Raw genomic sequence first — 16,685 nt, 5'->3', positions numbered from 1 at the left:
CAGTTGATTTGTGGAGTTGTGGTTGCCTACGAAATTGTTACATTTTTGGCAGACGATGGCTAGGGCTAGGAGGCTAGCTAATGTTGCAAGAGGTTTGTGTGGCCCTGTTTATCGTTTTAGATTGAATTGTAGTAGGACTCAACTGATCCGAGTTAATGATACTAGAGACTCGCGACTCATGGGTTAATTTAAAGACACGGGTGAAAGATCCGAGTGAGTCACGACTCGAACACCTTTAGTAGCAACCATCCATTTAGAACTAGTAACGGCAGTTTGTCCTGTGAGTTGAGAAATTAGTTGATATGTGTCGGAAGAAATTAGTTCTACAAACAAGACAGTTTTAGCGATTAAAACGTTTAAATTGTAACATGAAATGAACACAACGCAAGTGGCAACAGTGGAATAAGCGGGATAATGGACTCCACGGTGGTCTGTTCACAGAAGTTAAGCACTATGAGGTTTAAACGGCCCTCCGCTTCGCGTCGGGGCCGTTTTACAACCTCGACAGTGCATTAACTTCTGTGAACAGACCACCGTGTCGTCCATTATCCCTTACATAAAACTCACAATGCCACTGAAATCTATCTTGGGTCATTATGAAAGATCGTTCGAATCAAAATAGACCTTTGGTTTAAATGAAAATAAGGTGAACTAAATGCATTCCTTTTGTCTTTACTGTCCAGGCTCCCATTTCATTGTGCCTCATATTTGTTTATAATAATCTTATATCTATTTATAACAACACCTCATTTGCTCTACTGTACCTAAAGCTGACAAATAACACCTATGACATTAACATAGTAATTTATAATATTGTGCATATGGGGTAAAGATGCTAGACTCGATACTTAGTTCATTGCACCCTTTAATTACTCAGTAAACTTATATCTGTTAATAATATATTCTTGTCACTTTACTTAGAGCTGACAAATAGCACTTATGATATCGCATAGCTGTTTATAATTGTGTGCTGTAGGGAAATGTATAAATTATTATAAGTTTATTAGGCTACATATACTTATAGCTATAGATATATAGGACTACAGTAGAAGTTAAAACTCTTTATGCATCACTATACGCATTTAGCAAAGCAAAGTAGTTATGATGCATCATCAAACTGACAAGTGAGTAGGCAGATCTTGACATATTTATAATGCATTATTCAGATTAAAATTATAATCATTCATAATTAGCTGTCATAATGCATCATGAAGTTGGTTATGACGACTTGTGAATATAGATGGTAATAATGAGCATTACAATGCTTTATAGACACCTTATAAAACATTATGAATGCATTCATAGGGCGTTATAAATACAACCTTCATAGAAAGTGTTACCAACTATTCTGATGAGCATCTGTCAAAAAAATAGATTGATAAGACAGTTTCTTAACTTTCTTAACTTATATTAACCTGTGTCTTTTTTCTCATCTTGTGTCTGTGTGTATCTTGTGCTATTTATGTGTACCTGACTGCGAGACAAGTTTTCCTTCGGGACAATAAAGTTAAACTGAACTGAACTGAAGTCTGGACTTAAAAATACTAAAATTGTCTGGTTTCCTGTTGCAACATAGCCCACTACTTTCATTATTTTCACCACTGTTTCACCACTGACAATGCCATAGATATGATGGTCACAGTGTATTCTTAGATGCACCCTGCATTGTCACAGTCTTACAGTAGCTAATGTTTCATGCCTAAGGGCTAACCAGCATCAGAACAGCAGACATCATATACTATATTTGTCATCCAGTGGCTGAACAGGACTATAAGCTTCCATGGTCTTAAACACCTGTTGTCCTCCTCTGCTCTCATTGTTGGTGATTACCTGCTGAAGAGAACCAGGGTACGGTGTGTGTTTGTGTTTCAAAGTATACTTGACATGCACTAACTTGTACAGTGTTTATGTGTTTTTATTGACAGTGTACATTTACACAGTGACTGGAAATATGACATTAAGTACTAATGGAATTTTCTTTTGGAGAGTTCTTTATGTTTATGTTTGATTCATTACTTTGAAGTTTTTACATGCTTGGAAAACATTGTGATAACCACTGATTTCTGTTATTTCAGGCAGTTAACTTTATTACAGGATCTTCATACAGCACCTCCAAGATAAGTATGTAACTTTTAAAAAGTGTTTATTTAACAGATTACATTTTAATTGGTTTCCAAAATGATATGTTAACTGTCTTAAAATTATTACAATATCTGTCTGTAATTAATTTCATTATTTAAATAAGTGTCTCACCAAGATGGAATAAGTAAAAAAATACATATATCCACATACACACATACAAAAAAAAAATGTCACCATGATTATTGTATTTGTTTTGTTGCGTGTTACATAAGCTGTGACTTCAAAGAAGTTGAAGAAGTATAGCTCTTTCTTATTTCATTTACTGCTGAATTAGTGCCAGTTTGTGCTGAGGTGTCAGCACTTACAGGACTCAAATTTAAATGACAAGTCAGAAGTCTTACTAAAGCTAATCTAATGATGAAGCAAATTCTGTTTGCTAATTTAAATCCTAAATTATATTGTCTTAAAGCCTTACTACACCCTCTAAACCTGAGTTAACACGAGTTGAAATATGTACCACCTTCCTATATACCAGTGGTTCTCAAACTGTTTTTGTCATTCCCCACTTTGGAGGTGGGGAATTTTCAAGCCCTACTTGACCCCATTAACCCGGTAATGTTCAAATATCTTTTTTTGCATTTTGGTTTCAAGTTACATTTCCCGTCTCGGTCCACTGGATCGGATGTTATTTTACTTTATATCTTGGTCTATGACTTATGTTTGTGTGTGGCTGTTTTGTTTTGAATCTACGATCGTCCTTGTCAAAAAGAAAAGCATAATTAAAAATAGGCACAATTTTTTATTATTATTATTTCCTCCTGTTCCTCGCACCCCTCGTCATGTCTCTATTCCACTAGTGGGGCCTGTCCCACACTTTGAGAACCACTGCTATGCACACCAGTTCTGTATTGTATATAGGTATAAGTATGTGGCTGATACATTTTGGCCTTGACCATTAAAGAAAGCAAATTCATGGTAGTAGCCCCTTCTGGCCCATGACCTATTTTAGTTCAGTGTTAAGTTTGATGAAGATCCTACAAACTGCTTCAGAGATTTGCAAACACTGCATATCCATTTCTGTGCATGACCCCATTCAACCTTGATTTTTGATCCCACAACCTTGAGTAACTATTTGTTCAACACACCCTTATAGTAAGTAACTATGAATAGTTTGATGAAGATTCTTCAAACAGCTCTGGAGATATTTGATATCATTATGTGCTAACACATTATTTGTGTCATGTCATGGTGGTTAATTGAGATATCAGTCATTTTTTGTTTGTTTCAGATTGTCATTGTAGGCACATAATATTATCAATCAACATTATCTTAACCCAGTACACCGTGACATCAAGCGTGACACACGTCTTGTTTTTAACAAACTAGGCTAGGCCATGTTTTTTAAAAATGGTTATTGTATTCAAGCAGAGGTAGCCTAATATTTTATGTCATATAGACCATCATTAGAACTTTATTCAAAATTATTGTGGGGCAATTGTTAAATGAATATTGACTTTGTAGCCCATCTCTGACATACTACTAGACCAATAGAATAACATATGCAGGTCTAAAACTGAGAAAATTGTAGTTCAATCACAATTGCAATATAAACCATTGCAATTATCTAATGGCAAAGACTACAAATAATCATGCACAGTAAATGTATTCACATATGATTTTTATATTCATGTCATCCTCCTTGACTTTGTCACTTCTCATTGGTGAGCATGCCTGCCTGAGAAGCACAGCATTATGAGTTTCACAGTCATTCTGGTGTGCGTTTCTTAAAAGGGTAGTTGGCTAACCTCCATCGAAATCTTTGGAGTTAGAACAATCATTCTTGGATTTGATGTTTCTAGAAAGGGTAGTTCCTACGCTCAATTGCAAACATGGGTGGAAAGTTTGGTGATAGAAACTACTGGTCTAGAGTAGTCGTTTCTGCTTCGTTCATGGATATTTTTTGGTTGTCAAAAATTTAATTGCATTAGTTTGACCCTTTATATTCATACCTCAAACCCTCCAACTGAGTATTTCACTTTTCATAATGTTTTAAATTTACATTCATTTTTCTTGAGGACAGGGGTGGAACAACGGAGGTTGCACTGATGACAAAGCTACGTCCACCAAATCGACTCATTTATGCCTGCACGTGAGCGAGGCTGAAATAATCCACTCATTTATGCCTGCACGTGAGCGAGGCTGAAATAATCCACTCATTTATGCCTGCACGTGAGCAAGGCTGAAATAATCCACTCATTTATTAATGCAATGCTTTCATGTTAATCAATCATCTTCGTAAGTTGGTATATGGTTAAATGACTCATTACAGAGCGAATGAAGACTCTCTCGCCCGCCACTACTGCCTGTAGGAAGAATATCCCGCTTGCAAGTTTGGTGTATCCTACCCGCGACCTTCAGTCTCACAAAGTCTCAGACATCGCGAGAAGCAGGATCAGTTTACATCCTGCATCCCCAGCACAGAGGCAGGCTAACGAAACCCAGCTAGCGATTGTTGCAAACGTGTGTATAATGGCAGAGCCGGCGAAGAAGCAGCGAAAACCCTTGACGGAAGATGCAAAGAAAAGTAAAAGCACTTCAGACTGAGCGAGGGCTAGGGGGAGCTTTGTAGAGAAAAAGCACTCAGGCTTGCCTGGTGTCCCTTTAACAGTAATCACCTACAGAGGGCCGCTCAGACAATGGCAGAAGTGCCATTCGTCATGTTATGAGGTTATGTGCCATCAAAATGAATTTGGAAACATTATGTTAAGGTCAAACATTTTTTAAGGGTGCCTTTAACAGTGGACAGTGTTTTGAACAATGGAACTAGCTATTTTCGACCAAACAATGGTACTTTGTCACAGGTGTCCAGAGAAGCACAGACCTCTGGAGCCCTGTGCTTCTAATGCACTAGGCATGCTCACCAATCAGAAGTTGCACAACTTCAAGAGACATTTGGAATATTTAAGTCAGTCAATTCATTTACATTCAAAAATCATATCACAAATCGCAATTACGATATCTGTCAGAAAAATCACAATTAGATATTTTGCCCAAATCATGCAGCCCTAGACTAAATCCAGTTGATAAAATGACCTTGACTAACACTACAACCAAATCTCTCAATTTTAGTTAGCAAGTGAATAACAAACAAAGATCATGTTTTTTTGTTGCATTTTGGGCCTGAAATGCAATATGAACTTGATCCCCAACCTCTTCATTCACCTCAGAAATGGACTCAGCATCCCAGAAAACCTATGATTTGACAGCAATACCATCAGAATTGACTCATTAGATATGCTATTCTTATTTCTCATCCAAGTCTTTTGGCGACCATTTTGGAAATATGGCAATTAAAAAAAAAAAACTCCCACTGCCTAAGTTGACTACATATCCTAAGGGTGCCCAAAACATCAACTTACTTTTTAAGGGGTCCAACCTGATTTTGCAAGTTTTTCCACTGACTATCCCATATCACAGCCTATATGTCATGAATACTCCCAACCATTTCATTTCAACCGAGGAAGCAGTTGCGTGTGCTTTTCCCAGTGACAATGCACAGATGAACACCACATTTTTGGTAGGAGATCCATCCAGCAAAGAGGAGAGCATCGGCAACCTCCAGCCTGAATGGCTTGAGCATGTTGTACTTTTGCACACCAAAGTGTCAGACACCAAACAGGACGAGGACCACTCAATTGAAACGAAGCAGCAGTACAGTCAAGGGCTAGACGGTATATCGTAGAAGAGAGACGAAAGGCAGGTCAAGATTACCAGGGCTAGAGATTAAAGAAGTAGTCGAGCGGGTCCAGGTTCACAGGCAAAGAGTCAGAGGCGTTTTCCAAGACAGGCAGGTAACTGGTGCTGGTTTGCAGATGGTCTGACAAGTGTGGACTGAAAAACAAGGCTTTATATACAGGGCATGATGAGTGGTGAATGCAGTGCAGCTGGTAGGTTAACGAGGGTGAGATAGAGCAGCGCAGAGCAGAGACAGGTGGAGGTGATTAGGCAGAGCGGAGAGTAGAGTGGAGCAGAGTAGGAACAGGTGGAGGTAATCAGACAGTAGAGAGAGAGCAGGCAGCCAAGTGGCACAGAATGGGATTCAATCAGCGTGTGTTACCAGGCAGAGAGAGAGCTCATGACACCAAAGACCTTGGTATCCTGGGGGTAGAGCAGCCATCTATTATTAATGAATATACTGTATCAGCCCAGTTTGCCCAAAGAGGCACCACTGATGAGATTTTTCAGGGGTACTGTACAAGGCCACCATCATGTCAGCAAGGTCTACTCTTCCCATATGGACATTGTATTGTGACACAATGTTTGGACAAGAAACTGCAACTTTTCTTTTCTCGAGAAATGCCTGACTGGGCGTTTAAATAGCCTTCTAGCAGCACAAGCTAGCTAGAGTGGCAGCTTTGTTATTGTTATTGTCCCTTTTCATGACAGCCACGTTTGCTTCATTACCCACCCTATAATTATAGCTGCCCCTTCCTTGCTTCAGTTTGTCACAATTTATAACTAACTGATTTGTAACTGCACAAATGATTTCCGATATTACAAATATTTGGGTGGTGGTAGCGCAGTGGTTAAGGAAGTTGGCTAGCAGTGCAGTAGAAAAAGTTGTGGGTTTTAAAAGAGTAAAAAAAAAGTTGTTAAATTCCCGGCTTACACCGTTGTGCCCTTGAGCATTAGCTGAGTATAAGCTGACATTAATATTTCATTATTTTTACAGACACGTGATCAGTCACCATGAATCCAAAGGCAACAATGGATAAGGTATTTGGTCATGATCATGTTTTCTTTTATACCCTCTCCAGTGATGGCTGCTTGATATATGTGCTGTCTTTTCTTAATTTGATACAGCCAAAATCTAAAATCTCAGCTTCACGGAAGCTCTCCCTGAAGGTTTGTGTTCCATTCCTATATGATTGCTTCATCATATACAGTAGCATTGTAATTTACTCATCTACATTGCCATGACTACCATCTCTGATGTTATTAGATGATGCTTCTGGCAAGAGCCATCGAGGAGTTGGAAAAAGAAAAGGTAGACAGGGAAGATGAGAAGGAACGATACCTTGGGGAGAAGCTGCCACCTTTACAGCTTTCTGGCCTTTCTATGAAAGACTTACAGGTAAGTTTAAGGTGCTGTGAGAAAGGAGAGATATCAGCTAATCCTGTAGAGTTACATATTCAGACTCCTTGATGATTCAGATAAACTCTTTATATTTATTTACATATTTTTTCATAGTTAAAGCAACTTCACACAGTATTTCAAAATGCAATATTACACACACAAGGTGAATTACAAAAACAAATATTTGTTGTGTGCATGTCATATTTATCCTCACATTCTCACACCCAGTTGGAGGGATGAGGGTGTTTGATGTCCATATGTCCATGCCTGTGTGTGTCTGCTCGCGTAACCTTTGAAAGTAGGCTACTGGTCTGATGTACATTAGGCTACATGTTTTATACAAGACAGAGAGCCACCATATGTCAATTTTCCAACATGATTATTCACATGGGGGATTAGAATCCAGATGCTGGGATTTTCTTCACTTTGACTAGGATTATTGTGATTATGGTTGGGACCGTTTTGACAGTGTAGCAGGCTAGCAGCCTAACTATGTAAGGGATAATGGACGACATGGTGTTCGGTTCACAGAAATGTACGAATGAGTTGCTAGCGCGGACGCTGGGGTTTGTAGTCTTTTTGGGAAGAACATGGATGCCACCAGGGCAGCAGCTGTCTCGTTGGTGCTGGACATTGGTCTAGAACAGTGTTTTTCAACCACTGTGACGGGGCACACTAGTGTGCCATGAGAGATCATCAGGTGTGCCGCAGAAAATTACCCAAATTTCACTCACTGGTCCAGAAAAGCATCTGTTGCATCAAAGAATTTATAACCACATGCTCTCATTGATTGTATGATTGCACTATTTGTGGTATGCAGGCATTGTACAACAGGGGCCCATATCCAGTATTCACAGAATCATCACATATCCAGTTCATAACAACAATTAAATTAGATATAGTCACATGAAACAGAGGGCGCTTGTTTTATTGAGCAGGTCTTGCATAGAAGCCATAATAAGGCCATATCTGTGTATTATTTGAAATTTTAGGCTATGGTATGTTAATTTTTTCTTTACACAGGATGTTAGTGTGCCATGGGACATTTTAAGTGTCAAAAGTATGCCGTGGCACAAAAAAGGTTGAAACACACTGGTCATGAACACGAGAACACGTGAACACGTCCCTCATTCTCCCTTACTGGGTATGATCAATGTGAATTTAAAAAAAAAAAAAAAAAAATGTAGTAACTCAATTTCGCCTATTTCTATTTCAACAAGTGCTGTCGTGTTTCTCTCGAGCCAAGAGGGGCATTAGCAGGAGGCTAGTCATTGTTATTGTTTTGTGCTACATGTAGCCTCTAGCTAACCGGCTGGAAAACAAATCATTACATTGTATTGCACGGACAGCAAGATTGTGTGATGCATGAATTGGTGACCGGATTGAACAAGCAATGTAATCTATTGTGAGCATTGCATCGGCCCTCGGGGTACCCTCAAGAACTCCGAGGTAAAGGGGGCGTCATAAAATGCCGCAAGAAAGCTGGGTAATTTACACTTTCCAACTCGGGTGGGGGATTTACGAGACAAAAGGAAAGCTCCATATGTCACACCTGAACTGGGAACTTCGGGCTTTGAAGTGGGAGCTTTGCGAGAGCCCCCAGGAGAATGTTATGACATCACTGAACATAGTGAAAGATAAAAAAATGGACTTGTTCCGTTGTTTGTTTATGTTATACTCATAAGCACAGGTGATTGTGAATCACAGTTTGTGATATTGAACAATACTTCCCAGAGTACCTTTGAGTAACTATGTGATGTTAGCAGAGACTTTCTAATGAGGAGACACAGCACTCAAAGAATCTTAAAGGGTTAGTTCGTAACTCAAACATGGCATATTAATCACTTACAAGTTTGTGACTAATAAAACATCTATCTCTTATGGCTAGCCATGATACATTTGCATATCATTCACTTAATTAAACGTTTTTGAATAATAAAACGTTTATTTCTTACTACTTACTACTTTATTTCTATCTTAGCCAAGTCTGGGGATAAACTTTCTCTTTAGAAAGCGACCAGACAAAAATAATCTTTAATTCTTCCTTAATGGAAGTAGTTTATTAAGACCGGCTAGCTCAGTCGGTAGAGCATGAGACTCTTAATCTCAGGGTCGTGGGTTTGAGCTCCACGTTGGGCGCCTGTCTTTTAGGGGCAGCCGTGGTGTACTGGTTAGCGCTTAGGACTTGTAACCGGATGGTTGTCGGATAGAACCCCGACCAGTAGGAACGGCTGAAGTGTCGTTGAGCAAGGCACCTAATCCCTCACTGCTCCCCTAGCGCCGCTGTAGCAGGCAGCTCACTGCGTCAGAATTAGTGTGTGCTTCACCTCACTGTGTGCTGAGGCAGAGACCAAATTTCCCTCACGGAATCAAAAGAGTACTTATACTTATTATAGAAGAATAAAAAGGATACAGAAAAATACAAAATACAGAAAAAGTATATGTAATGCCCAAAATAATAAATAAATAAATGAATGAGCTGGCCTTGTAGTAAGAGGGCACAGTTTGTCCAGACATGAGCTCAGTGTGGAGCAGAGCGAGTCTGTGGCATCATTAACCTCCAGAGAGGAGAATGTGCTGAGTGGAGGTAGACCGGAGGCGACCACAGAGGAGAGGTGGGTTGAAGACAGGTTGCGGATGTTGCGGCGGAACATGACTATCTGCTGAGTAGCTGGAGGTTGCTCTGTCAGGCTGGCATTGAACCGGTTGAAGAAGTGGTCGGAAAGATGGAGAGGCATCACCATGAGGGTGTCCGCTGAGCCTGGGGCATCTAAGTGGATGTTCATATTGCCGAGGACGAGTAGCGGACAGTCATGCTCAGGGACAGAGGAGAGCAGTGTCCAGTTAGTCCATAAAGCCACCCAGTTGTCCTGGTGGGTGGTAAATGACCATCACATTTTATTTTCATTAGGCTATTGATTGAATTGACATTGTTGTTTATTATTGCTATTCCATAACCATAAAAACCATAACCATAACGTAGAGTTTAACCGGGGCGATCACTGTGATAGCATGGTATTCGAATGAGACATATTTGTTTGAAGGCAGCAGCGGAGTGAATTTCCATTTATTGGAAATTAGCAGGCCTGTCCCACCTCCTTGTCCAGAGTGTGAGGTTAGTGGAGAGCACAGCCGGGGTGGCAGTGTTCTTTGTTCTAGTCTCAGTGAGATCAAAGAGTTCCAAAGAAAAATGGTTGGCATAGGCAGCAATGAAATCAATTTTGTTGACTGTGGATTGGCATTTCCACAAGCCCATGGAGGAGACTCCTGTAGATGAGGACTGTTTTAGTGACTGGAGGTTTGCCAGATTTCTGTCCCTTTTTTGCATAATGTCGTTTCCTGCGATGGCCAGTGATAACCGATATGGATATTGATAATGGAAATCCTTGCCTGTTTCCAATCCAGCTGTTTCCAAACACACAGAGTTAAATTCTCAGTAATCAATCATGTTGCCAATTAACCTCATTTTGAAAGTTGTGGAATGTTCCTTGTGTTTAACAACTTCACAACTTCCTTGTGTTTCAGAACTTGTGCTGCCTATTGTTGCCCCTGTCTCAGCATTATTGAGCTAGCATTGAATTCAAAACTAGTAACATTCCTCAGTTTCAACATATGATAGGTAGTCTATGCCCTATTTTCTAGTAACATGATTTGTAGATCATCACATTTTGTTTTTATTTTCATTTTACACACCGTCTCAACTTTTTTGAAAATGGCAAATGGAAATTGTACATCAGTGTCAGGCAGACTGATTATATTTACTTTTTGAATATTTTAAATCTCAATGTTAATATCTCCTGGTGTTAAAATATATGTGTTTTCTTTAAAGACTCTCTGTGAGCAGCTCCATGCAAAGATGGGCGTGGTTGATGAAGAGCGTTACGACTGTGAGGAAAAAGTGACAAAGCACAACAAAGATGTGAGTGACAGGCAATGGATGAAAGTCAAAGAAATTAATTAATTCATACAATCTAGCAATGGGCATATATAAGTAAGTATTGGCATTTGTAATAAGTATTTGTGGATTTTTGTGTTAATGTGTATCAGATCCGTGAGTTGAAACTGAAGGTACAGGACCTTGGGGGGAAGTTTAAGAAACCGGCCCTGAGGAAGGTGCGTGTATCTGCAGATGAGATGATGCGAGCTCTACTAGGCTCCAAACATAAAGGATCTATGGACCTCCGGGCCAACTTAAAATCTGTCAAGAAGGAAGACATCAAACAGGAGAAGGTACCACAAGGACAAAATTACATTCATTTTGTGTTACTTTTTTTAGAGCAATATGCTTCCCCCTGTCAAAAATTGGCTTAGAGATGCCTAAGTAAGGACCCTATTGTTCTTTCACAGGTACTGACAAGTGAGGTTGGTGATTGGCGCAAAAATGTGGAGGCGATGTCGGGCATGGAGGGAAGGAAGAAAATGTTTGATGCAGCAGGTGGTCAGTGAACAATGACTGAACAGAAATCTGACAAAGAGGTGGAGAATGAAGAGGAAGAGCAGTGGCTCCTGTACTTAACACTACCAACATGGCATGTGTCCACCAAATATACTCAAGCTTATAGTTAGGACCTCAGCAGTGGAGTGAAAGAAATAGAAAACTGAATTGTAATTAGATGGAACCAAACATAAAGGAAGAAATAAAGCTTATCACATGTTCTTCTTGTCTTATATATTTACAAAGCACTACATTCATTTATTGTGTGGTAATGACGTACAGGCGTATACAGAATACCAATATTAAATACAGCTGCAAGCAGCAATGAAGGGGCCAAGCAGTTAATCAGGAGTTGTCATGGCAACTCAATGTTGTTACATTAGAGACTATGACAGTTTCTATCCACAAGCCATCAGGATGCTGAATTATAGCGTCCCTAGTGGTCAAACGTCACCAAATTTATTGTGCGTCCTCAGAATGTGGTCACAAGTCCATGTACCAAGTTTGGTGTCAATACGTGAAAGTGTTGCTAATTATAACGCCCCTTGTGGTCAGCGGTCACTGCATTTATTTTCCGTCCTCGGGGTTGGCTCCCAAGTCCTTGTACCAAGTTTGGTTTCGATACATGAAAGCTTTGTTGGGACATGAGCCTACCACCTGTGATTATAGTACCCCCGTCACCAAATTTGTTGAGCCTCATAATGTACAGAGTTTGGGTTTTTTACGTGAAAGCCTTGCTGAGATATGAGTTCACTTCCTGTTTGGCCGCTTTGCCGCCAATTTTGATTGGTTGTTACAGGCGAACGGTTTTGAATATGCTTCCAAAAACCAATGCATTTGTGAGGCTTGGTTTGAGGATCATCTGTGCCAAGTTTCGTGAAAATCAGAGAAATTTTGTGACCTGTGAACTTTTTAGAGGGTTTTCACACTTGGTCCCTTTCAGCCTTTTAAACAAACTCAGATCAATGACTCAACATTTTTTGTGCATATGTGAACATGCCAAACAAACTCAGACCCCTCTAACGCAAACTGAACTGAGACCACCTTGGGAGGTAGTCTCGGCGCAGTTCGCTTTGAAGTCCGCGGCACGGTTTATCTGTACATTGTGAACACAAATCACCCTGGGTTCTCTTTCACATTTTGCATTGTAGGCTAGCCTATTTGTCCTACTTGACTTGCCATTGCCAAAACAGAAGGCATGTTGTTTATTTTATAGCCTAAAATAAACTATTAGGCTCATGATAGGCTTACAGACATTTGTAACATTAAATTGGCTACAGCCAAACAAGTGTTCTAGCGTAACAAACAATGTAGCAAAATCAGCAAACTTTGGATTGTATTGCTCACCATTTTTCATGATCTGCTAGGCTATTATCTCTTTGTCGAACTCTCATTGCAAACATATACGAGAGACTGCACAGGCAGTTAACGCTTGAATTAGCTTGAATTTCCCCTTGGGGATCAATAACGTATCTATCTATCTATCTATTTAACAGGCTGCTCTTCACTTCATTTTGGACGTGAGCTAAAGTTGGACATAGCAACAGTTACTAGGTGGGGCGGGCCTACCACTGAATTAAAAAGTGTGATTGGCTGGCGTGTTGACTGACAATTCAAGAGGATCTTTGCAATAACTTTACATCAGAATTCATTCTGAAAATATATTATAATATTTATATTTCAGAAAAAAAAAACAATGCATTTGTTTGGATCATCTGTACTTTTACAAGTTTTGTGAAAATCTGGGACATTTTGTGACCTGTGAAAACCTTTTAGTGTTTTTGATGAAATTCAATATGGCAGAAGGTCCAACATGGCGGAAATTGATGTCATGGGGTGCATGAGCTTCATCCAAGGATTCCAACGATATCTCGATGATCAAAATCAGGCATACGGTTCAAAGGTTAAGTGCATGGATGCAACGGCAACTTTGGTGGCGCTAGAGTGCCTGTGTTGCAGACATAAAACTTGGTGAAATGTATTATGGGACTGTCCTGAATCAATGTGCCAAATTTCACACCTTTTTACAGGACGGTTCTATGGGCTGCCATAGACTTCCAACGGAGAAGAAGAATAAGAAATGGTACAAACACAATGGGTGCCTTCACAGCTTCGCTGCTTGGCCCACAATAACACCCCATCTGTAGTAGGAGTCTCATACTATATTAACAGATGTTCAATAACATGGTGGTGTGATTGTGATAGCACTAAAATGTAAATAGTCTAATAATAATTGATCAGAAATAATGTGAAAAAGAATGGGCATTTTAGTGTCCATGTCATGCCATGGCTGGTATTTAACACATCCCAGAACATTTCAAATGAGATCTCTTTCTGTCTAATCTATTTCTCCTGGACATAAGGTTTTGCCAATTTTCTCGTATTTCTTAATTTCAACTCCTGAAAAAATGTTGTGAAATGCTACTGGGACTGCCTCAAATTGTGTTCTATGGTCTGATGATATAAAAATTGCTTGGGCGTACATGAAAGTAGGTATTTATTTTTTATATATTTGTATAGCGCATTCACTAGCACAATAACCACTTACAAAGTGCTTCACACAGGGATAGACATAGACAAAGACAACATAAACATTCCATATCAAGTCAATGGGCATTAGACGGTGATGATTCTCCTGGTGTGAACAACGTACAACATGGTATGTTACTTTTTAACACGATACCCATCAGTAGAGCTTCGGAAGCACAGGTCCTGAGCGTTTTCTCCAGGCAGATGCTGGTCAGCCCACAGATCAGCAGCTCGATGGACGGACCTCCAACAATGCAACATATAGCACCGGTAGGTAGCATTGCTGGCCGTCTGGAGAGCTCTGAAAAGCAGTGTAGTGGAAGTCTGAAGTCATAAGTGATCTCTCCAAAGAGATCTAGTTTTCAGTCCTTAGGAATCTGTCAACCAGACATCAGTGGACCAGAGAAAGCAAAAGAAAGAGTTGTGTGAGGGGATCAGAAAGAAAATTATAGACAAGAATATTAATGGTAAAGGCTATTAGGCCATCCTTGAGCAGCTTGATGTTTCAGTGATCTCAGCTGCACATAATATTAAGTTTAGGGTCCATGGGACTGTGTCTAACCTCCCTGGATGTGGCTGCAAGCGAAAAAAATGACCAGACTGAACAGAAGGATAGTATGTGAATTGGAAGACAAAGTGCCAAAGAAAACTTCAAGGTGAACTCCATGGTCAAGGTGCTGGCACTACTTAAAATGTATAATGTTAAGTCACAATATAGCTGGTAGAAATGTCCTTTGGACTATTTAGTAATACATTTTCATGAAAAAAAGGATCACAGCTAATGATCTTTATGTATTGTACATGAGCGCAGAGATCGATCTCCAGCTATCCTGCACACAACATGCTGATGGAATCTATAAAAAGGCACAACAGTACTTGCTTCTCCTAGTGCAACCTCTTGACAGTGAGAAGCAAAGAAAAACTTTGCAAATTCACTGGTACCTCTCAGTCCTAGACTCCATCAGGGACCTTCACAACCCATTCACTTTGAGTTGCTCCCATCGAGCAGATATTTTTAGCACCTCTGGCCAGAGAGAGATCCCACAAGAACTCCACCAGCCAAAGTCTCATTCAGACTGTGATATGCATGTTAAATAAGGACAAAACACTACCTGATAATGCAACCTAGCACAGATACTCATTAAACGTGCTGTGCATAAAATTATATGTGCATCTTTCATTAATCTATGTTTTTTTTTATTATACTCTACCCAAATCCCCTATATTAGCCTCTAACCCAGGACAAATATCTTACATTGTGATAGACAATAAAGTTCTTTGAATCCTTGAATACTAAGATAAGTTACACTTCTATAACAAAACACTGACCAAATGTTGAGAAATGCAGGGCCTTTGAACTATATTTAACCATGCTCAGCAACTTACCAAGTGTTGAATTTCACAAAGCTGCTTTTATTTATAGTTCTGTTGTTCTCTGACTGGGATTAACCTTCAACAGAGTGCTGGAGGAGGCTGGATAGACAGAGATGAAGCGTGTGTGTGTCTGTTTGGAGGTTAGATACGGATTACAATGTCACTCAGCACTTTGGCATGTGAGAGATTCCTGTCCCAAATGCCTGCTGACTGCTTTAAATGTATGAGAGTATTGTTCATCAACAGTATGGCAATGATACAATGGTACATGTGTTTTAAGCTATGATGTGTTTTGAGCTATGTTTGAAAAAGAATAGATAAATGTCATCTGACGTGTACTTATGGTACTTCCACACATGCTATAAACTTCTACGAGATTCCCATTAGTTTGAAACTATGGGTTTGTGTGTGACCTTGGCAGGAAATATCTTTAAGATGCTGCCTATGAGAGTGTATTACAGAAGCCTATGGTTGCTAGTGTGAGATTTGTTTGCAAACAATATGCATCTATTGTAAACAATAGTCAGATTTGTTATTTATATCAAGCTCAAATGCATACAACATACATATTATACATGTAATATTGGATTGCCATACATACTGGTGACAAACAGTGTAGAATGTACTGTTGGAATAGGTGAAAAAATCATAATGTATGGAATAACTCCTTTGATCGTTGGAGGTTACTGATTTGTGGATATGTTTTAAGCCATAGAGGTCTGGCAACCTACTAATATGGTCAATGGCCATCTAACCAGTGGTATGTCTCCATAAAAGGATCCCCCCCCCACTCCCCGGTTACTCTGACCACCATCTATCTCATTCATATAAACCAAAGAATATTGAATATTGATGAACTTGCTGGCACTTACTACAGCTGTGCCATGTTTTGCAAGGTAATTTTGTCATTCAAAAAATGATAAAGTGAGCCCTAATAACAAAGTCATGGATTAGCCTCCTTAATTCCTGAAAGTGTGCTGGAGACAAAACAGAACCCTTCACAAAGGTTCAAGAGCAAGAGAAGTCAAAGCAGAAATGAAAAGGGCCAAGTTACAATGTAAAAACAAGCTGTAGAAAAGTTTAAATAGGCACCAAGGCAACTTCGGATGGAATGAGGGAAATGAAAAG

At 39.6% G+C, this 16,685-nt stretch overlaps 1 protein-coding gene and 1 non-coding gene across 2 annotated transcripts; both read left to right on the top strand.

Moving 5' to 3' along the window:
* The first annotated feature begins 1,786 nt into the window (after nucleotides 1-1,786).
* Nucleotides 1,787-11,887, top strand: tnni1d (troponin I, skeletal, slow d). Its single transcript, XM_076297154.1, has 8 exons — nucleotides 1,787-1,848; nucleotides 2,076-2,121; nucleotides 6,815-6,858; nucleotides 6,946-6,987; nucleotides 7,085-7,216; nucleotides 11,049-11,138; nucleotides 11,267-11,449; nucleotides 11,567-11,887. Exons 3-8 carry the CDS (start codon nucleotides 6,832-6,834, stop codon nucleotides 11,663-11,665), a joined length of 573 nt encoding a protein of 190 aa, XP_076153269.1. The 5' UTR covers nucleotides 1,787-1,848; nucleotides 2,076-2,121; nucleotides 6,815-6,831; the 3' UTR covers nucleotides 11,666-11,887.
* trnak-cuu (transfer RNA lysine (anticodon CUU)) lies at nucleotides 9,286-9,358 on the top strand. The gene has a single exon. It is a non-coding gene; the product is annotated as a tRNA-Lys (tRNA).
* Nucleotides 11,888-16,685: the final 4,798 nt, after the last annotated feature.

Source organism: Alosa pseudoharengus, unplaced genomic scaffold (assembly GCF_046254945.1).
Source record: "Alosa pseudoharengus isolate Yale_2024_CS ecotype anadromous, Long Island Sound unplaced genomic scaffold, YU_APseudo_1.1 YU_APseudo_1.1_scf_20, whole genome shotgun sequence".
NCBI classification, from domain to species: Eukaryota; Metazoa; Chordata; class Actinopteri; order Clupeiformes; family Clupeidae; genus Alosa; species Alosa pseudoharengus.
This window is presented reverse-complemented; position numbering and strand designations above follow the sequence as displayed.